General features: G+C 48.1%; 1 protein-coding gene across 1 annotated transcript in view; it reads left to right on the top strand.

Moving 5' to 3' along the window:
• Positions 1-22012, top strand: part of COL15A1 (collagen type XV alpha 1 chain) — a 1855347-nt gene that overhangs the window by 423467 nt on the left and 1409868 nt on the right. Inside the window, exon 4 of the mRNA XM_077269528.1 lies at positions 9349-9423. Within this exon, the coding sequence (XP_077125643.1) occupies positions 9349-9423 (75 nt within the window). The remainder of the gene's footprint in view (positions 1-9348; positions 9424-22012) is intronic.

Here is a 22012-nt window from a genome sequence, read left to right as displayed (position 1 = left end):
CTCCTTCTGGGAAAAAGCCCCCAAACTAGATGTCGCCATAGCTAAGGCATCGAAGAAATTAGCCCTCCCTTTTGAGGACATGGGGGTCTTAAAGGACCCTATGGACAAAAAGGCGGACGCCTTTCTTAAATGTTACTGGGAAGCAGCTGGGGGAGGTCTAAAGCCGGCAGTTGCCGCTGCATGCACGTCCCGTTCATTAATGATTTGGTTAGACCAACTGGAGGGACAGCTAAAAGGGAAAACGTCCCGTGACTCCATACTAAACACCTTGCCTGTAATGAGGGGGGCGGCCGCGTTTTTGGCAGATGCTTCTGCCGATTCTATTAGATTAGCTGCTAGATCAGCAGTCTTCTCTAATGCGTCTAGGCACGCCCTCTGGCTTAAATGCTGGCCAGGGGACTTACAGACAAAATCTAAATTATGTACCATTCCCTGTGAGGGGGAGTTTTTGTTTGGCCCCACCCTGGATGACATCCTAGAGAAGGCGGGAGATAAAAAGAAGTCTTTTCCCTCCCTGGGTTTCCCCTCTTATAGAAGGCCCTTTCAGAGCAAGAGGTTTTTCCGTAAAAAGCCAGGGAGAAGCCAGGGAAAATGGGAGGATAAGAAAAACAAAAATAAAGGATTCTTGTTTAACAACAACCCCAGTGACAACAAGAAACCTTCCCAATGAAGGTTGGCCCCAGGTGGGGGGGAGATTGTCACTCTTTCTCTCGGCCTGGGAGAAAATTACCTGCAGCCAATGGATCCTGGGCATAATAAAATCAGGGCTGAAACTGACATTTCTAAAAACCCCTCGCCCCTCCTTTTCGATAACATCTCCAAGGTCTTCAGTGGAAGAACAGTTGGCATTGGAAAACAAGGTCATTGGACTAGTGGGCAAGGGAGTTCTTCTGGAAGTTCCTCCACAAGAAAGAGGGCAAGGTTACTATTCCCCTCTGTTCCTGAGGAAAAAAACGGATGGGTCATACAGGACTATCATAAACTTGAAAAACCTAAACAAATGCCTAGAGGTTCAAGCGTTCAAGATGGAAACAATAAAGTAATCTATAAAAATGCTGTTTCTTCGGTGTTTCATGCTAGTCCTGGATCTGAAGGATGCCTACTATCACGTCCCTTTCCACATAGATCACCAGAGGTTTCTCAGGATAGCAGTTCATATCAGGGGGATATTATGCCACTTTCAATTTTCAGCCCTACCTTTTGGACTAGCCATAGCCCCGAGAATATTCACAAAACTAATCGCGGAGGTAATGGCTCATCTCAGAGAACAGGACACCCTGATTGTACCATATCAGGACGACTTTTTGGTGATAGGCTCCTCTCCCCAACACTGCAGCGATCAGCTGGAAACAGTAAGGTGTTCTCTAGAGGAGCTGGGCTGGCTAATAAACTTAAAAAAGTCCAGATTGTTGCCTTCCCAGGTCCAAGAATACCTAGGTCTCACTCTAGACTCCATAAAGTAAGAATGCCGGCTTCCCGGGGAAAAAATACAGAAAATAACAGGGCTGGTGTCCAAGATACAAGCTCTCCCCTGCATAACTCTCTGCCAGGCTATGTCCCTCTTGGGATCCATGACTTCATGCATACCTGCGGTCCAATGGGCTCAGCTCCATTCAAGACACCTCCAATGGCAAATTTTGTCAGAGGAGATCTCTCTGGGGGGGCGTTTAGAAGGTCGGTTGAGATTATCTCCACACACAACTCGGTCACTAATCTGGTGGACATTGAAAAAGAATCTTTCCCAGGGAGTCCCGTGGTTAACCCCGATCTCAAAAATACTGACAACGGATGCAAGCCCCAGCGGGTGGGGAGCTCATTTGGGCGACCTAGTAGCTCAAGGCACCTGGTCGGCGTCTCTAGCAAAAGAAACTTCCAATATGAAAGAACTTCTAGCGGTCAAATTCGCCCTGCTGGAATTCTTGGGGGCCCTTCACTCTCACCACGTCAGAGTCATATCAGACAACAGGGTTGTAGTGGCATACCTAAATCACCAAGGGGATACTCGCTCCAAAAATCTGATAGAAGTAACCGAGTCAATCTTTCAAATAGCCGAGTGCAACCTTCTATCCCTGACAAGTCTGCATATAAGGGGGGTGGACAATTACAAAGCGGACTTTCTGAGTCGTTCCAGTCTAAAACAAGGGGAATGGGAGCTAAATCAGGAAGTATTCACCCAGATCACAGAAAAATGGGGGGTTCCCAACATAGACCTCTTTGCCAACAACATAAACAAAAAAGTAACCTCTTTTTGCTCCATAACTCCACTGGGGAATCCAGTGGCGCTGGATGTGTTCCTGATTCCATGGCTACATCAGCTGGCTTACGCATTTCCCCCATTTGCTCTGATTCCGGCAGTGCTGAGGAAGATTCGGGAGGACGGGGCTCATGTAATCTTAATAGCCCCGTTCTGGCCGAAGAGGCCTTGGTTCTCTTGGATGAGGAGAATGTTGATATCTGACCCGTGGGTACTCCCAGACCTTCCAAACTTACTCTCCCAGGGCCCAGTCCACCATCCACAAGTTATGAGGTTACACTTGACAGCTTGGCATTTGAGAGGAAGCTACTAGAGGTTTCTCTCAAGGGCTGGTATCTACTCTTTTACAAAGTAGGAAACCGGTTACAACAAAACAGTATGGGAAGATATGGAAAAAATTCCTTTCATCGTCAGGCACTAAAATAGGGGAAGAGGTCCCTCTTTAATCCATATTAGAATTTTTACAAAACGGGTTGGAGATCGGTTTAGCCACAAGTACCCTAAAAGTCCACGTGGCAGCATTGGGAGACCTGTTTAATTATGATTTGGGTGGGTTTCCAGGTTCATCAGGGCAGCAGGTAGATCAAGACCACTTCCAGTAAAAATTGCCCCTCAATGGGATTTAAATTTGGTCCTTAAAGCCCTGACTAAACCTCCATTTGAACCCTTAGGGGATATCCTATTAAAATTCCTATCCCTCAAAACATCCCTGCTTGTCACCCTCACATCTGCTCGTAGAATTAGCGACATACAAGCGCTATCAGCTAACCCCCCTTACACACAGTTTTTAGAGGATAGAGTCATTCTCAAAGTAGACCCAGCATACCTCCCGAAGGTGGCATCCCGGTTCCACAGAACGCAAGAGATATCTCTCCCCTCCTTTTGTCCTAACCCTAAAAATAAGGAGGAGGAATCATTACATACACTAGATGTCAGGAGATGCCTCATGCAGTACATAGAAGCCACCAGAGAGAGTAGGGAGGACTCCTCTCTTTTTGTGTGCTTTCAGGGTCCCCGGAAGGGGAAAAAGCCTCCAAAGGCACTCTGGTGAGATGGATCACGGATGCTATCAGCCTGTCATACTCGTCAAGTGGGATGTCCGTTCCAGGGGATGTCAAGGCTCACTCAACGAGAGCAGTAGCAGCCTCTTGGGCGGAGAAGGCCGAAGCTTCAATTGACCAGATATGTAGAGCTGCTACCTGGTCATCACCTTCTACATTCTATAGGCACTATAGATTGGACCTTATCTCCTCTTCAGACCTTATCTTCGGTAAAAGGGTTCTGGAAGCGGTGGTCCCTCCCTGAATGTACAATCTATGCAAATCTCTCCGTGGTGCCGTCATGGGCGACAGAGAAAAATATAGTTCTTACCGGTAATGGTATTTCTCAGAGCCCATGACGGCACCCGTACATTCCCTCCCTTCACTTATGGGTGTGTACACTAACATAGTGCCATAGTGCCATAGGCTATTTTATGATTAGGTCACGCGGTATCTCAATTAAGTTAAGTAATATTAAAACTAATAAGCTATTCCATAGTCTCCCATCGTTCTCTAAGTAAACAACTGATGCGGGAGAGTGGTACGCCTTTTTATCTGTAGGTTTCCTGTCCTTGGTGGGCGGATCCCCTCTCTCCGTGGTGCCGTCATGGGCTCAGAGAAATACCGTTATCGGTAAGAACTATATTTTTTGCATCGCTTTATTGTGAGAGATATAACTTTTTTATTTTTCTGCTGATGGAGCTGTATGATGACTTGCTTTTTGCTGGACAAAATGATGTTTTCAGTGGTACCATGTTTATTTATAGCCGTCTTTTTTATCGCGTTTTATTCCACTTTTTGTTTGGCGGTATGATGATAAAGCATTGTTTTTTGCCTTGTTATTTTTTTTATGGTGTTCACTAAAGTGGTTAACTAGTGGGACAGTTTTTTATAGGTCAGGTCGTTGCAGAGTCGGTGACACTAAACATGCTTATTTTTAGTGTTTGGGTTTTTTCATTCAAATATTTATTTAGAGATACAATACTTATTGATTTTTTTTTATTATTTTTGATTTTTTTTCCCAAATATTTTTACAAGTAATTTAAACATTTTTTTTTACTTTTTTCTAACTTTTTTTTACTTTGTCTCACTATGGGTCTATCATCAGCCTGGAGATGAAGCAGCATCCCCATGCTGTAGAAACTGTCAGCTCTGCACTGAGACAAACTTGCTCATCATGCACTTGGCATGATCAGCAAGTTTGCTAGGTCTGGTGACCTGGATTTCAACATAACAACATCGGGTCACCATGGCAACGATCGGGACCCCGCATCATGCTGCGGGGTCTCCAATCCAAAGGCAGAGGGGCTGTCAGCCTTCTGTTGGCTTCAGGACTGCTGCATTCATGTTTGTGTTCGCAGCATTTTGGAAGTTAAAGAGCTGGGAGCAGTTTGTGACCGCCCCTGGCACTTATTGCCAGGTGTTCGCTGTCAGAATAAGCTGACATCCGGCGGCGATCGCCCGCACACACCCCGTGTGCGCGGGCAATGACTATGACATAATATTCCGTCATTGGTCAAATAGGCCCAGGGCACACAGGGACGAAATATTATGTTTAATGTCAGAAAGGGGTTAAAAGCAATCTGTCAGTAGGATGAACCCCCCTAACCTGTCTCAATTTGCATCTAAGTCATAGAAAGTTGAATAAAATGATAATTAATAATTCAGTGTCTCATTTCAGAGAAAGCCATGTTTTTTCTTATATATATATGACCTTTTAAGATCTATGGGACGAATATAAATCTTTGTATCCACTGCTTTTTTTAAATGAAAGAGGACATTACCAGTGGGAGACATGTAATGACTAACAGTCTGCTCTCCTGATCTACAAGTCTCACACTGGTAAAGCCCCCTTTAATTTTAACCCCTTTCTGACATCGGATGTAATGATCCGTCCATGTGACCTGGGCCAATTTGACCATGGACAGATCCTTACGTCTAAGTGATCGGTCATGCTCACGGGGAGAGCGCAGGTGATTGCTGCCGGGTGTCAGCTGATTCTGACAGCTGACACCCAGCACTAGGTGCCAGGAGCAGTCACAGACTGCTTCCAGCACTTTAACCTTCGAAATACTGCGATCGAACATGATCACAGCATTCCGGAAGCCGGCACAGGGCTGACAGATCCTCTGCCTTTGGATCGAGACCGCACGGCATGATGTGGGGTCCCGATCGTTGCCATGGTGACCCAATGTCGTTGTGACGACATCCGGGTCACCACAACAAGGAAACTTGTTGATCATGCTCAGTGCATGATCAGCAAGTCTCCCTGTCAGTGCAACGCTGACAGTTTCCATAGCATGCAGATGAAGCTTCATCTACATGCTATAGAAGCAATCAGCCTGCAAAAAATGATTGTCCCATAGTGAGACAAAGTAAAAAAGTTCGAAAAAAGTAAAAAAAAATTAAAAAAGTATAAATATTTTTAAAAATTATAATTATAAAAAATTAATATATTCTATCACTAAATAAATATTTGAATGAAAACAAATCTAAACAATAAAAGTACACAGCGGAAAAATAAAAAAGTTATAGCTCTCGGAATAAAGTGATGAAAAAATATTTTTTTTTTTATAAAATCGTTTTTATTGTATAAAAGTGTCAAAACATGAAAAAAAATATAAATGAGGTATTGCTGTAATCGTAAAAACCCAAAGAATAAAACTGCCTTATCAATTTCACCACACATGGAATGGTATAAACGCCCCCCCCCCCCCAAAAGAGATTCTTGAATTGCTGGTTTTTGTTCATTCTGCCTCCCAAAAATCGAAATAGAAAGCAATCAAAAAATGTAATGTGCCCAAATATGGTACCAATAAAAATGTCAGCTCGTCCCACAAAAAACAAGACCTCACATGACTCTGTGGGCCAGAATATGAAAAAATTATAGCTCTCAAAATGTGGTGATGCAAAAACTATTTTTTGCAATAAAAATCATTTTTTAGTGTGTGACAGCAGCAAAACGTAAAAACCCGCTATAAGGCCTCTCACACGTCCTGATATTTCCAGTACAGGAGATGTCAGTGTCCGTGTTCCCCAGTGTCGGGTGCTGAACTCTGCTCTCATCATTCTCCCCAGCTCTGCCAGCGATCGGCGAGAGCAGGGGAGAATGATGAGAGTTACATTTAAGTGATAAAAGAGCAGGCGGTGGCTAATGGGACTATTACTCCCATTAAACTATTCCTGCTGCTGCTAATAACAGTGATAGCAGGAACGGCTGATGGGGTATTCATCAGCCACCACCTGCGCTATAAATAAATAATTTAAAAAAACGGCATGGGGTTCCCCCCATTTTTGACAACCAGCCTTGCTAAAGCTCACAGCTGGGGGCTTGTATTCTGAGGCTGGTAAGGGGCCATGGATATTGCCCCCCAGCCTAAAAGTAGCAGCCTGCAACTGCCCAGAAAAAGCACATCTATTAGATGCGCCAATTCTGGCACTTTGCCCTGCTCATCCCACTTGCCCTGTAGCGGTGGCATGTGGGGTTCATATTTGTAGGGTTGATGTCACCTTTATATTGTCAGGTGACATCAAGCCCATGGCTTAGTAATGGAGGAGTGTCTATAAGACACCTCAGTAGAAATTGTGGGACACATTTTGGTGCCATCTTTACCCACTTTTTCTGTGAAAATGAAAAATCTTTAGCTAAAAGTTTTTGGTGGTAAACATGTAGTTATTTTGAATTCATTGATAAGTTTAGTTTGTAAAATGGGGTCACTTATGGGGGGTTCGGCTGTTCTGGCATCTCATGGACTCGCCCAGTGGGTTATGTCACCTGCCACCATAACAGTAAAATCTGGTGCTCCTTGCCTTCTGAGCTTTGCACTATGCCTGAAAAATAGTTCCCGATTACTTGTAGGGTATTGGCACACTCAGGAAAAAATAGACCTCAGTTTATTTTAAAAAAATGTCCTATTAGCCCTTAGAAAAATTAAAAACTTTGGGCTAAAACAAAATTTCAGTGGTAGAAATGTGACTTATTCCTTCTTCAACGCTCAGTGGTATAAAATTCTGTGAGGCACATGTGGTGTTAATATGATCACTGCACCCCTAGATGAATTCATTGGGGAGTGTAGTTTGTAAAATGAATTCACATATAGGGGGTTTCTGTTGTTCTGGCACCTCAGGGGCTCTGCCAATATGACATGGTTCCCTCAAACAATTCCAGCAAAATCGGAACTCCAATATGGCACCTCTGCCCTTCTGAGCTTTGCACTGTGCCTCAATAGTAGTATTTCCCTACATATGGTTTATCGGCGTATTAAAAAAAAATTGCACAACAACTTTTGGGGTCCCATTTCTCCTGTTACCCTTGGTAAAATATAAAAATGGGGTTGAAAATATAATTTTTGTGGAAAAAATATATATTTTTTTATTTTTACGGCTCCACGTTATAAACCTCTGTGAAGCACTTGGCGGTTCAAAGTGCTCACCACACATTTAGATAAGTTCCTTAGGCAGTCTAGTTTCCAAAATGGTGTCCCTTGTGGGAATTTCCACTGTTTAGGCATATCAGGGGCTCTGCAGACACAACATGGCGTCTGATCTCAATTCCAGCCAATTTTTGCATTGAAAAAGTAAAACAGCGCTCCCTCCCTTGCGAGCTCTGCCATGCGCCCAAACAGTAGTTTACCTCCAAATGTGTGGTATCAACGTACTCAGGAGAAATTGCAAATAAATTATGGTGTCCAAATTCTTCTGTTACCCTGGGTAAAATGAAAAAATTTGAATCTGAACTAAATTTTTTGTGAAAAAAAGTTAAATGTTCATTTTTTTTCAACATTACAAAAATTCCTGTAAAGAACCTGAAGAATTAATAAATGTCTTGAATGTGGTTTTCAGCACCTTGAGGGGTGCAGTTTTTAGAATGGTATCACTTTTGGGCATTTTCTATCATATAGACCCCGCAAAATGACTTCAAATGTGAGGTAGTCCCTGCAAAAAATGGTGTTGTAAAACTGAGAAATCACTGTTCAACTTTTAACCCTTATAACTTCGTAACAAAAAAAATGTTGGTTCCAAAATTGTGCTGAAGTAAAGTAGACATGTGGGAAATGTTACTTATTAAGTATTTTGTGTGACATATCTCTGTGATTGAAGGGCATGAAAATTCTAATTTGGAAAATTTTAACATTTTTAAAATTGTATCCAAATTTCTGTTTTTTTCACAAATAAACACAAGTTTACATTTTTTTTACCACTAACATGAAGTACAACATGTCATGAAAAAACTTTCTCAGAATCACCTGGTTCCATTGAAGCGTTTCAGAGTTATTACCTCATAAAGAGACAGTGGTCAGAATTGTGAAAATTGGTTTGGTCATTAACATGCAAACCACCCTCAGAGTTAAGGAGGTAAATAAACTATTAGCAAGTTTTGGGTAACAGCATATTTACATATGAAAGAAAAGTGGATTTTTTGGGAATAAGACATCAGATTGTAGATATCAGGGTATCATTTTATTGAATTTTCTATGATCTGCTTTCCAATGCAGATGGCTTAATAGAATTGATTCTACTGACAGATTGCCGTCAAAAAATAAAAGTATACGATCAAAACCAAAAGAGATACAAATGTCATATGTGATTTATTACATGCTAGTTGTACCCGGCCACACTTTGTTTCATAATGAACATTTTTCAAATGGGTAGTCCTGTCATAAGATATCAGTAGTAGATCATGCATTGCACATAGGCAGCCATTCTTCTCTGAGCACAGGATCTGTTTACTAACGTCGAAATGCAACCAAAAATGATGATTTTTAAGCTGGACAAAAGCTCATTGCACTGGTGATCGACATCCTGTTTACACTGCACGGTTATTAGGATCACTAGATCCCTAAAATTATGCCTTGTAAATGCACCTTAAAAATAAATTTTATTGTAACTGCATGGATAGCTAAATATTAATCCTCTGAAATATAAGTTTGTAGAAACAGTGCACATTAAAAGTGTATGTCAAAAACAAGGTGGATCTGAATAACACGTGCATTTTTAAGTTATTGACAAACAATACTTTTTTAATATTTAAATTAAATTTTCATTATTTTGCAGGGTTCCATTCAGCAATTATCACTGAAGCCAAACCCAAGAGCAGCCGAGGATCAATGTGAAGATGATGATCCCTATGTAAGTTTTTAAATCTCTAAAGGATCAAGCAAGATCAGATGTGGAAATGGACTTTGTAAGATTTATCATATTTAATACTTTGCGTAAAAATAACACTGCTAGTTTAAGCCAACACACAGGCTCTCCATGAATGTGTTGTGACTGTCACACAGCGGTGACACATGCAGCTGCGGTGCCGAACAGCTGATTATCAGAAGCGCATCAGGTATCCAGGTTACCAATGCAGCTATTCGGTAAGTGCTTGACATTGGTATTGTCGACTACCGTGAATAAGTGCCTCCCCAAGGGTCTCCGACCCCCCTTACCTTCCCAACCCCCGAATAACGACATGAGTCTCAAGTTGGATATAATTGGCACAGCGGCCTTTATTATAAACAAACAAAACATATAACTGTAACATGAGCTGGGAAGGGGTCCTTGAAGCTAAAAGTCTGGTGTTAACCATAGTATAAACAAGTGGACAAGAGACCAACCATAGATTACTCTCAGTCGTTACCCCACAGGCTCGAGAGCACCAAAATACCCCAAAGGGTTACCATTGTCCACTTCCAACTTAGGAATCTGGCCCACCATTACCAAGATTCCCCCAAATCACCAGACCCGCAACCAAAACTTATACCAACTGGAGAATCCGTATCCCGACGGACCCCCCAGGCCAATTTAGGACCAACTCCAAGGACCCCTCCCCCAGCCTACAGCCACTATGACCCGAAAACAGCAAACCAACTAAAATTATCAAACACCCAAACATAAAGGGCGGGTGGGCGGGACTGCTCACTGGTCCTCAGAGCGGGAAGTGATCGGCTCCTCCCCCCACTCACCCCATACCTTCTCTGGCCAGAATTAACCCTCCCCTAGGAGCAAACCCCACGCCCCCTTCTTCCTGCTCCAAACCCCGTCATGGTGGCTTCCACATATGCCGCCCGGGGGAGGGGGTGGGGCGGCTCGCTCCAGCCTGGTCTTGACATTGGTATTGTCGACTACTGTGAATATGTGCCTCCCCAAGGGTCTCCGACCCCCTTTACCTTCCCAACCCCCGAATAACGACATGAGTCTCAAGTTGGATATAATTGGCCACAGCGGCCTTTATTCTAAACAAACAAAACATATAACCGTAACATGAGCTGGGAAGGGGTCCTTGAAGCTAAAAGTCTGGTGTTAACCATAGTATAAACAAGTGGACAAGAGACCAACCGTAGATTACTCTCAGCCGTTACCCCACAGGCTCGAGAGCATCAAAATACCCCGAAGGGTTACCATTGTCCACTTCCAACTTAGGAATCTGGCCCACCATTACCAAGATTCCCCCAAATCACCAGACCCGCAACCAAAACTTATACCAACTGGAGAATCCGTATCCCGATGGACCCCCCAGGCCAATTTAGCACCAACTCCAAGGACCCCTCCCCCGCCACCACAAGGATACTTGACCCCCTCAAGTACCCGAGACCCCACCAACCTTAACCGCTATGGCTCGTTCAATTCCAGACTGCAGCCCCAGGGCCCACAAATCAATGCCCACCGCGTTCAGATGAACGCCATCACCCAAAAGAAATTGGGCACCACCACGTTCCAACTCGAAATGACGCATGGCCAAGCCCCCATTCCACACAACAAAACCAGACACGGCCCGATTCACCTTGATGCGGGCTTTATTAATCTTGTCCACCGACCTAGCGTGCCTCCAGGATTTCCGTGGAACAATCTCCGACCACACAATAGACATTTCCCGAAAGGAAACCCATAACCTTAGCAAGTCATGTTTAATGTCCCGGATCAACTCACGACAAGGGCGAACTCCCAAGTCGTTTCCCCCGACGTGTAAAACCAAAATATCAGGAGGTCTGTCAAATCGAATGCCATTGTGTACTTCCTGCTGGACTCTGTTCCAACCTAAGCCCCGAAACCCCAACCAACTAATGACGGCCACGTCCCTGGAAAAGCCGAGCTGTCTTCCATCCTGTCGGACGTCTGCCTGCTTTGCGCCCCAGTACACATAGGAGTGGCCAACAATCCACACCAACAGCGAGGATGAACCTGAAAAACATAAACAACTTAGACAAGCGCCAACAACGAATAAAATGACCGAACAGTCCCCAGCCTTTCAAAGCCTCACATAACTCCGATAACGGCCGGACTCCCACCGCCCTATCCTCTGTACCACGGCAGAAGCCAATCCGTTCCACGCTGCCTCCATAGCGGCCCCGATCCGAAAAGATTGCAAGGCGAACCTGGAAGAATCCACACCGATGGCCTCTAAAGACTGCCGAAAAATCGCTACAAACTGATATTTAGACAGAAAAGACCCGTCCTCATGACGCAACAAAGGCCCATCCCCACGCGGGTTAAGCCTATCAAAATCCTGCCAGCAATGGACAGGACACATAACAGAACCTGGAACGGCGCCCAAAACCACCTTTTTACCCCATCCCATCTGATCTGTCTTAGACTTCCGTATCCAAAATTCCAGCGACCCCTCGGAAACAAAAAAGTCCCCAGCCCAGAGGCCCCCTTGACAAACCGTAGTAGGAGACATCAGCTCCCCAACCCTCAATGCTCTATAAAAGGCCAACGAAAAAGCTAGGCGAAATAGTGCAACCTTGAAGCTGGAAACACATATATCACCCAGACGTACCCCCAACCGCTCCAACATCTCAAAAGACACCGGGCGCCTGCGATCACCTCGGCTACCTGTCCTTCTCAACCCCTTCGCAGCTTGCTTTACCAAAAAAGACTTCGTCAAATCTTTTAGGCCCCGGAGCCTGAAACCAAAAGGTAAAGCCGCTATAGTCCTATCAACCTTCGCTGCCGACCATCCCTGATCCGCCCCATGTGTCATCCATAACAACAATGCCCCCACTTGGTCCCGACCAGTACCCGCCACACCACAAGATGCCAACCAGCTCTCCCAAGTGCTCCATACCGCCTGATAAACTGACCACGTACTCGGCGCCAAGGACGCTTGAATTAAAGGTTCTGCAGCCCGGACACCACATTCCAAAGTTCCGCTGGGCATTCCAGCCCCTTCTCCTCGGCCTCCGGAGCCAGCGACCGAAAACGCTCCCACTGGAAACGAGACAGAGAATCGGCAATGCAATTATTAACACCAGGTAAACGTCTAGCTCGGGCCACCTCATCTCTCAAGCCCGACACCTTGTCAACCGGCAACCTAAACTCCCACTTCACGGAATCAATGACAATATCCAAAAAAAGACAGACTTTTGCACGGACCCTCAGTCTTGCCCAGTGCCAGCGGGACCCCAAAACACTCAGCAACCCAAACAACCGTCCTCAACAGGACCTCACAACATTGAGACTGATCGGGGCCTATGCACAAGAAGTCGTCCAGATAATGGATCACCGAATCCAAACTGGACACATCCTGCACCGCCCGCTCCAAAAAAGAACTGAAGGCCTCAAAATAAGCGCACGACAACGAACAGCCCATCGGCAAACATCGGTCAACATAAAACCCGCAGTCCCAATAACAGCCCTTTGGAATTACCCTCTGGCTTCCCTTTCTTCCTAAAACACTTGGAGGCTTCGTGGGAAGCGCCATTGCAGTGCGAGCACAAATGCTTGAACTTACAAGTTGCTCCGAACTTGCACTGGCCCTCGTTGAACTGCCAACACACGCCGTGCTTCTGACCGCCGGATTGTCCCGATTGACCCCCGGTTCCTGAAGAGGAACCTTGCGAAGCGCCTTGGCCGGAAGTTCCGGCCCCGCTTTGAAAGGAGTGACCAAACTTCTTTGGCGCCATCACGCGCAACCACAAGCCAATGTCCTTCTGATTCCACCAGATCGCAGGATCGCCTTCCGCTGCCGAAATTGCTCATCGTACCGTAACCATGATTGACCTCCATAGGCCCTATGCGCCTCACCTATCGAATCCATATAACAAAATAAAGCAGAGCAATTCTTGGGAGCTTTCTCGCCAATAACGCTTGCCAAAATCGCGAATGCCTGAAGCCAATTTACAAACGTCTGAGGAATAAGACGCCATCGCCGCTTTTCCTCATCTTCCTTCTTACTATCCTCCTTCTTACTCTTATCAAGGTTAAATTTTTCCAACGGCAAAAGCAAAAATATCTCCACGTACTCATCCTTCCAAATCTTTTCACGCACTTCCTTCTTCAAGTGCGCCCCTAACGGCCCCTCAAAGCAAACATACACCTCACCACGCGCCTTATCATCCAGCCGAATGCCCCCCTCTTTCTCTTTATCAGTCTGCACAGATACTGAAACCGGCTCAGCCGACCTGCCCTGTTCGGTAGAACCGCTGCCGGACAACGCCAAGCCCAGATCAGACGATCCGACCCAAGCTGACAAAGGGGACGGCCCTGGCCCACCACCGCCCAACCGTGACAACAGCTCTCGTACACCCGACAACAACTCCCTCACCCCTTCATGACTCGCATCCGCCCGCATACCGACTCCATCACCCCGCTCTACATACCCCCCAACCTGATCTACAGAAGTCAAAGTCGGCGTCGAAAATGCCGGGGACAAACAATACATAGATGGGTTCTCACCAGGCTGCAGGGGAGCTGCGATCCCCCCAGCCGCAGACGCTGTCGCCGTCCAGCCGTCCCTTGATCCCGAAGCCATCCTTGCGCCCTAACAGATGTGAACTGCTCTCCTCAATGCTGCTCCAGCTGACCCGACCCCTGCAGAGGGGACCGTGCTGAGACCATCAGCCGAGGGGGCAGCCTTGTATTGTGAAGGCCCAGACCCGGACCCGCCGTCCGAAACACTGCCGTCGCCACATGAAGGGATGCAGGCCCGGTCGCAGGTGTGTGAGGGGAATGGCACAATCGGCAATGCAATTATTAACACCAGGTACATGTGAGGCCGTGAAATAAGCATTCAAGGATAAACAAGACAAAACCAACTGCCGGAGAACTCTGATCACCGGAGGCGAAGATGTCGTCAAACTGTTAATGGCACACATGACCACCATATTGTCACAATTAAAACAAACCCTTTTATTTCAAAAATCGTCACCCCAAAGCTGCACCGCCACCAAAATCGGAAAAATCTCCAAAAAGTAATGTTCCGTACCAACCCTGTTTCAAACCAGGCTTCCGGCCATCTAGCAGCACACCAACGGCCCCCGAAAAAGACCCCAAATCCAATACCGCCTTACGCGTCGGTAAACAAATCTAAATCAGCGTTACCCACTGCTTCCTCTATCAACAAGGAACGCCCGTTGTAACAGGACAAAAAACGGTCCCAAACCTCCAAGTTGGCCTTGTGTTCGGACGACAAATGAACAAAATGATGTGGGGTGGTAATCCTGGCCGTTGCGCTAGCCAATCTACGTGAAAAAATCCTCCCCATTGGGATAATTCGGCATGCAAAATTAAATTTCCCCAAGAGTGACTGCACTTCTCGCAGCGCCAATTTCTTCAAACGTCTAGCTCGGGCCACCTCATCTCTCAAGCCCGACACCTTGTCAACCGGCAACCTAAACTCCCACTTCACGGAATCAATGACAATATCCAAAAAAAGACAGACTTTTGCACGGACCCTCAGTCTTGCCCAGTGCCAGCGGGACCCCAAAACACTCAGCAACCCAAACAACCGTCCTCAACAGGACCTCACAACATTGAGACTGATCGGGGCCTATGCACAAGAAGTCGTCCAGATAATGGATCACCGAATCCAAACTGGACACATCCTGCACCGCCCGCTCCAAAAAAGAACTGAAGGCCTCAAAATAAGCGCACGACAACGAACAGCCCATCGGCAAACATCGGTCAACATAAAACCCGCAGTCCCAATAACAGCCCTTTGGAATTACCCTCTGGCTTCCCTTTCTTCCTAAAACACTTGGAGGCTTCGTGGGAAGCGCCATTGCAGTGCGAGCACAAATGCTTGAACTTACAAGTTGCTCCGAACTTGCACTGGCCCTCGTTGAACTGCCAACACACGCCGTGCTTCTGACCGCCGGATTGTCCCGATTGACCCCCGGTTCCTGAAGAGGAACCTTGCGAAGCGCCTTGGCCGGAAGTTCCGGCCCCGCTTTGAAAGGAGTGACCAAACTTCTTTGGCGCCATCACGCGCAACCACAAGCCAATGTCCTTCTGATTCCACCAGATCGCAGGATCGCCTTCCGCTGCCGAAATTGCTCATCGTACCGTAACCATGCTTGACCTCCATAGGCCCTATGCGCCTCACCTATCGAATCCATATAACAAAATAAAGCAGAGCAATTCTTGGGAGCTTTCTCGCCAATAACGCTTGCCAAAATCGCGAATGCCTGAAGCCAATTTACAAACGTCTGAGGAATAAGACGCCATCGCCGCTTTTCCTCATCTTCCTTCTTACTATCCTCCTTCTTACTCTTATCAAGGTTAAATTTTTCCAACGGCAAAAGCAAAAATATCTCCACGTACTCATCCTTCCAAATCTTTTCACGCACTTCCTTCTTCAAGTGCGCCCCTAACGGCCCCTCAAAGCAAACATACACCTCACCACGCGCCTTATCATCCAGCCGAATGCCCCCCTCTTTCTCTTTATCAGTCTGCACAGATACTGAAACCGGCTCAGCCGACCTGCCCTGTTCGGTAGAACCGCTGCCGGACAACGCCAAGCCCAGATCAGACGATCCGACCCAAGCTGACAAAGGGGACGGCCCTGGCCCACCACCGCCCAACCGTGACAACAGCTCTCGTACACCCGACAACAACTCCCTCACCCCTTCATGACTCGCATCCGCCCGCATACCGACTCCATCACCCCGCTCTACATACCCCCCAACCTGATCTACAGAAGTCAAAGTCGGCGTCGAAAATGCCGGGGACAAACAATACATAGATGGGTTCTCACCAGGCTGCAGGGGAGCTGCGATCCCCCCAGCCGCAGACGCTGTCGCCGTCCAGCCGTCCCTTGATCCCGAAGCCATCCTTGCGCCCTAACAGATGTGAACTGCTCTCCTCAATGCTGCTCCAGCTGACCCGACCCCTGCAGAGGGGACCGTGCTGAGACCATCAGCCGAGGGGGCAGCCTTGTATTGTGAAGGCCCAGACCCGGACCCGCCGTCCGAAACACTGCCGTCGCCACATGAAGGGATGCAGGCCCGGTCGCAGGTGTGTGAGGGGAATGGCGCTCCCCGGCCGAGTCCAGCAGCCCCGCTGGGTATGAGGCGCTGCCCGCTGCTGCCGCTGGGATGCTCCCCTGCCGTCTCGTGCTGCCACAGGAAGCAGGCTGCCCGGCCTGGGCATCACCAAGTCGGCCCGCCATGACATCAATCCGTCCGTTGGCGGCATTGGCGCGTGTAGGCCCAGACCCCCGAAGTGATGGGGGAGAAGGCCCAACTGCCGCCGCAGGCCCCAGCGCGGCAGATGGATTCCTCCCGGACCGCGGCCTGCTGGGGTGCTTATGAGCAGGCGCGTGGCCCGGAGGGTCCCCTGAGGGGCTCCTGCGCCGCCACTGGAATGCCGGGGTAAGGTCGGGGGATAAGCGATCTGGAGGGCGCACTCGCCTGGACCGCCGCTCACCGGGTCCGGCCACCGGCTGCCGCTGCTGCTACCACCCAGGATGCCGGATACCTGAGCCTCCAGCCAGCCGGGAGGCTGCGACGCTGCCGCCGCCCACAGCCGTGCCAGCACGTGGTCGATGGACGCCATGGTAAGCATTGGCGGCCCTTCCTGCTCACTGGTCCTCAGAGCCGGAAGTGATCGGCTCCTCCCCCCCACTCACCTCATACCCTCTCTGGCCAGAATTAACCCTCCCCTAGGAGCAAAACCCATGCCCCCTTCTTCCTACTCCAAACCCCGTGTCATGGTGGCTTCCACGTACGCCGCCCGGGGGAGGGGGTGGGGCAGCTCGCTCCAGCCTGGTCTATAGCTATTCGGATGAGGAGTTATCCGAAGCTATTCGCTCATCCCTAGTTGTCACCTTTTGGTTACATATATACAGTCTTTCAGGTTAAGCTACAGCATTTCTTTATATCTGCCAACTGTATGCTTAGAATATCATGTAGTCTTTTTCATCCATGTTACTACAGTCTCTAGTATTTTAACATAAATGAAAAGTAGCATACCATTAAGTTATACTCAGTATAAAGGGAATCTGTCAGCAGATTTTTGCTATGTAATCTGAAGACAGGTAGGTGCTGAGGCACAGATTTCAGGGATTTGTCTCTTATTAGGCTGGGTGGTTTTATAACCGTAAACATTAGTGCATATTATCACTGCCCAGACTAGCTTCCTTATGCCAAGTGGTCCGACTCTGCCCCTCCTCTGATAAGCAGCTGTCAGTAGGCAATGTACACAGAAAGCTGTGGTGTGGGCACTGTGGTGTGGGCGGGGATAGCTTTCTGAGCACTGCTACATGCTACATCTAAGAAACCTTATTGTGTCTGAACTGCTGCACCCAGTAAACTAAGTGACACATCCTTGGAATCAGGGTCTTCTTTCCTACATTATCCTACTCTCAGATGAGGTAGCTAAGAGTCTGGTGAAAGTACAGGCCGGAGTGAGCTGCCCCCTCCCCCCAGCAGTGTAGGCAAAGGCCGGCATGACAGGGAGTTGGGGGGGAGTGGGGTCAACATAGTGGGGGTGGAATATGCATGAAGGGGTATATAGGGAAAAGTGTGGGTGGGGTTTAACTAGTTCCCGCTCCGGAGACTTACTGAGGAGTCCCTCCCCCATCTCTCTGCTTACCGATTTGGGATCCATCGAGCAGGTGGTGGAGAGGTTGCGGGTGGCTGCCGAAAATCAGCCGCCCGGCTGGCTGGAGTCCCAGGTGTCCAGAATCATCGGTGGAGGCAGCGGGGATGTCCCGGAGGTCGAGCAGTGCTCCCGGCGTGTTCGGCCTCCGGAGCGCTTGTCCCCTGTTCTGCCTCCCAGGTCCCAGTGCCGACACAGGAGCCCCTCCCGCTGGGTCCCGCCCATAAACACCCAAGCAGGCCCCGGTCTGGGAGAAATCCGACAGCCGGGCTGGGGCCTGCGGCGGTTGATAGGCCTTCTCCCCTGTTGCTTCCGGGGGCAGAGCTGTCACGTGCTGGGTCCTCAGCGGCTCCAAGTGACGTCACGACAGGTCGCTGTGGTGATGTCCCAGCCTTGTAGACCACCTCTTCCGGCGGTCGTAGACAACAGGGGAGAACCTTTTCTGATGTAGTGACAGGCAGCGCCCAGGAGATTCGGGGCTGCTGGACGTGTCGGTGGACCAGGGATCATCCTCACTGTCCTCCAGCAGGGCTGGAGTAGATCGGCTACAGAGATCGCCTGGGAATGGAGTGAGTGGTGGGCTTGTTTCCGGGGGCTCCCCTCTCAGGCCACACCTGCTGGCATTGGATCGGGGACTGAGAGGCCTGTCAGGGCCACGGTATCGGGACCATCCTCTGGAAGCGGACCTCAGGCTCAAGAGGGTCCATGGATCGATCAGAAAGGTTGGATGGCTGGACGAGCGTGACGCCTGTGGCTGGGGGATCACAGCTCCTCTGCAGCCTGGTGAGCATGAGTCTATGTCCTGTATGTTGCCGACGTTTTCACGGTCACCGTTATTTAGGGTTAGTCAGGCTGTGGGGTCTGTAGTTCAGGGCAAGGGATTTGGAGATAGTTCTGATTTGGGGACTGACGGGTTGAGTGAGTTATTGTCTAATGTGCGGGAGTTGCTGATGCGGTTGGGATACGTTAGGTCGGTCCTTTGGCGGCATGGGTGGGTTCTCAAGAGTTAGGTAATGGTTCGACAGGCATAGGTTCTGTGGTGCCTAGCAGGGCATCTGAGCTGGTGTCGGCATCTGTACAGACTGAAAAAGAGAAGATAGGTGGGATTCATTTGAATGATAGGGCGCGCGATGAAGTTTATGTTTGTTTTGAGGGTCCGTCGGGGGCTCATTTGAAGAAGGAAGTGCGTGAGAAGATTTCAAAGGATGAGAATGTGGAGATTTTTTTACTTTTTCTGTTGGAAAAATTTTATCTGGATAAGATTAAAAAGGAGAATAGTAAAAAGGAGGATAAGGAAAACCAGAGATGGTGCCTGATCCCTGAGGCTTTTGTGAATTGGCTGCAGGCGTTTGCGATTCTGGCAAGCATATTAAGCGAAAAGGCTCCGGAGAATTGCTCCACCTTGTTTTGCTATATGGACTCTATAGGTGAGGCGCATAGGGTCTATGGGGGTCAAGCTTGGCTCCATTATGATGAGCAGTTTAGGCAGCGGAAGGCGGTGATTCGATGGGATCAGAAGGACATAGGTTTGTGTTTTCAGGTTATGGCGCCAACTAAATTTGGTCATTCCTTTCAAAGTGGGTCTGGGATTGCTGGCCAGTCCACATCCCAAGGAAGCACTTGGGATGTGGCCAGTGTAAGGCCAGTGTAAGTTCAGGACCACTTGTAAGTTCAAGCACATGTGCTCGCACTGCAATGGTTCGCCGCCACCAGGTGTTTTAAGAAAAACAAAGCCAGAGAGCAATACAAAACGAGGTGACGCCAGTGAGGCTGGACGCCATGGTCCCCTATCTAAATAGATTTACGGATAAGGCAGAGCTGTTGTTGTCGGGTTTCCGCAATGGGTTTAGAATCCCTGAGCCTCATTTTGAAATCCCTCAGGTTTTAGAGAGCCTTAGGTCAGCTGAGTTGCATGCTGATGTTGTTACAGAAAAGATAAATAAGGAGGTTTCTTTGGGAAGGATGTCCGGACCTTTTCAGGTTCCTCCGTTGGTAGACTTGGTGGTATCGCCTTTGGGTGTGGACCCAAAAAAGGAACCAAACAAGTTTTGGCTTATTCAGCATTTGTCTTATCCTCGGGGGTGGTCCGTGAATGATGGGATAGACCCAGAGCTTTGCTCCGTTGTGTATACATCATTTGACGAGGCGGCACATTGGGTGTGTAGTTGCGGCAGGGGTGTGTTGTTGGCAAAGACCAATATTGAGTCCACTTTTCATCTGCTACCAGTTCACCTGAGAGCTTGAGTTTGTTGGGTTATTATTGGAGAGGGGGGTTTTATGTTGATAGATGTTTGCCAATTGGTGCTTGTTGTCTTGCGCCTCTTTTGAGGCTTTTAGTTCCTTTCTTGAATGGGTGGTTCGGGACGTGTCCGGTTTTGATTCCTTGATACATTACTTGGATGACTTTTTGTGCATTGGGCCGGGTCAGTCCAGGTGCAGCAAAGTTATTTTGAGGATGGTTATCTGGGTGACTGAGAGCTTTGGTGTCCCGTTGGTGCCTGGGAAAACAGAGGGGCCGTGCACGAGCCTCTCTTTTATGGGCATTGTTATCAATTCTGTCATTTGGGAGTTCAGGTTACCCGAGGAGAAGGTAGTAAGTTTGAGGGAGGAAGTAGCGAAGGCGAGACACTTGAAGAAGCTGTCACTGCGTGAAGTTCAGTCGCTTCTTGGAAAGCTGAATTTTGCTTGTAGGATTACCCGATGGGGAAAGTTTTATCCCGCAGGTTGGCTAGCACCACGGCTGGTGTTAAGGCTCCACATCATTTTGTTCGTTTGTCCAGTGAGCACAAGGCCAATATGGAAGTTTGGGACAGTTTTTTGGCATGCTATAATGGCCGTTCTTTGCTGATGGAGGAGACAGTTGATAACGCAGATTTGGATCTGTTTACTGACTCTTCTGGTGGTGTTGGTTTTGGGGCTTATTTCAATGGCCGGTGATGCGCCACTAGGTGGCCTGAAGAATTGTTTGCTGCGGAGTTGGTGAGGAATGTGACATTGTTGGAGATTTTTCCTATTCTGGTATTGGTTCATTTGTGGAAAGTTGATTTTCAGAAAAAGCGGGTCCACTTCAATTGTGACTATATGGCTGTTGTGTGTGCGATCAATAGTTTGACAACATCTTCGCCTCCGGTGATTCAGGTTCTTCGGTAGTTGGTGGTGTTTTGCCTGTCCATAAATTCGTATGTTACTGCTTCTCATGTGCCAGGAGGAAAGAATTCCATTGCTGATTCCTTGTCTCGTTTCCAGTGGGAGCGTTTCCGGTCGTTGGCCCCGGACGCGGAGGAGCGGGTTTGGAGTGCCCACCGGAGCTTTGGAGTGTGGTCTCCGGGCTGCAGAACCTTTGATCCGGGCATTGTTGGCTCCTAGCACGTGGTCTGCCTAACATTTGGTATGGTGTACATGGGAGAATTGGTTGGTGTCGTGGAAATCTAGCAGCACTGGCGAGAGTCAGGAGGGAGCTTTGTTATTGTGGTTGAGGTGTGGGGCCGACGAAGGGTGGTCAGCAGCAAAGCTGGGCAGACTTTGTGCAGCTTTGGCGTTCGGTTTTAGGCTTTGGGATCATAGGAATCTAATGAAGTCATTTTTCTTAAAGCAAGCGATTATGGGGTTTAGAAGAAAGGAGAGTCGGGGGGGATAGTAGGCGCCCGGCTTCATTTGGTGTGTAGGAGCAGTTAGGCGTGCGTTTGGATGAAGTCTGTGTATCTGATTTTGAGGTGGCTCTTTTTCATTTGGCCTTTTCTCTTGCCTTTTTGGGGGCTTTGAGGGTTGGGGAGATTGTGTCTCCTAGTAGGGTCAGACAAGAAGGTCTATGGGCTAAGGACGTGGTGCTTAATGATGGCGGTCGTTTAGAATTTTCAATCAGGCTGTCTAAGACTGACCAGGAAGGAAAGGGTTAAAGGGTGGTTTTGGGTGC

The sequence above is a fragment of the Ranitomeya variabilis genome, chromosome 6 (assembly GCF_051348905.1).
Source record: "Ranitomeya variabilis isolate aRanVar5 chromosome 6, aRanVar5.hap1, whole genome shotgun sequence".
NCBI lineage: Eukaryota > Metazoa > Chordata > Amphibia > Anura > Dendrobatidae > Ranitomeya > Ranitomeya variabilis.
This window is presented reverse-complemented; position numbering and strand designations above follow the sequence as displayed.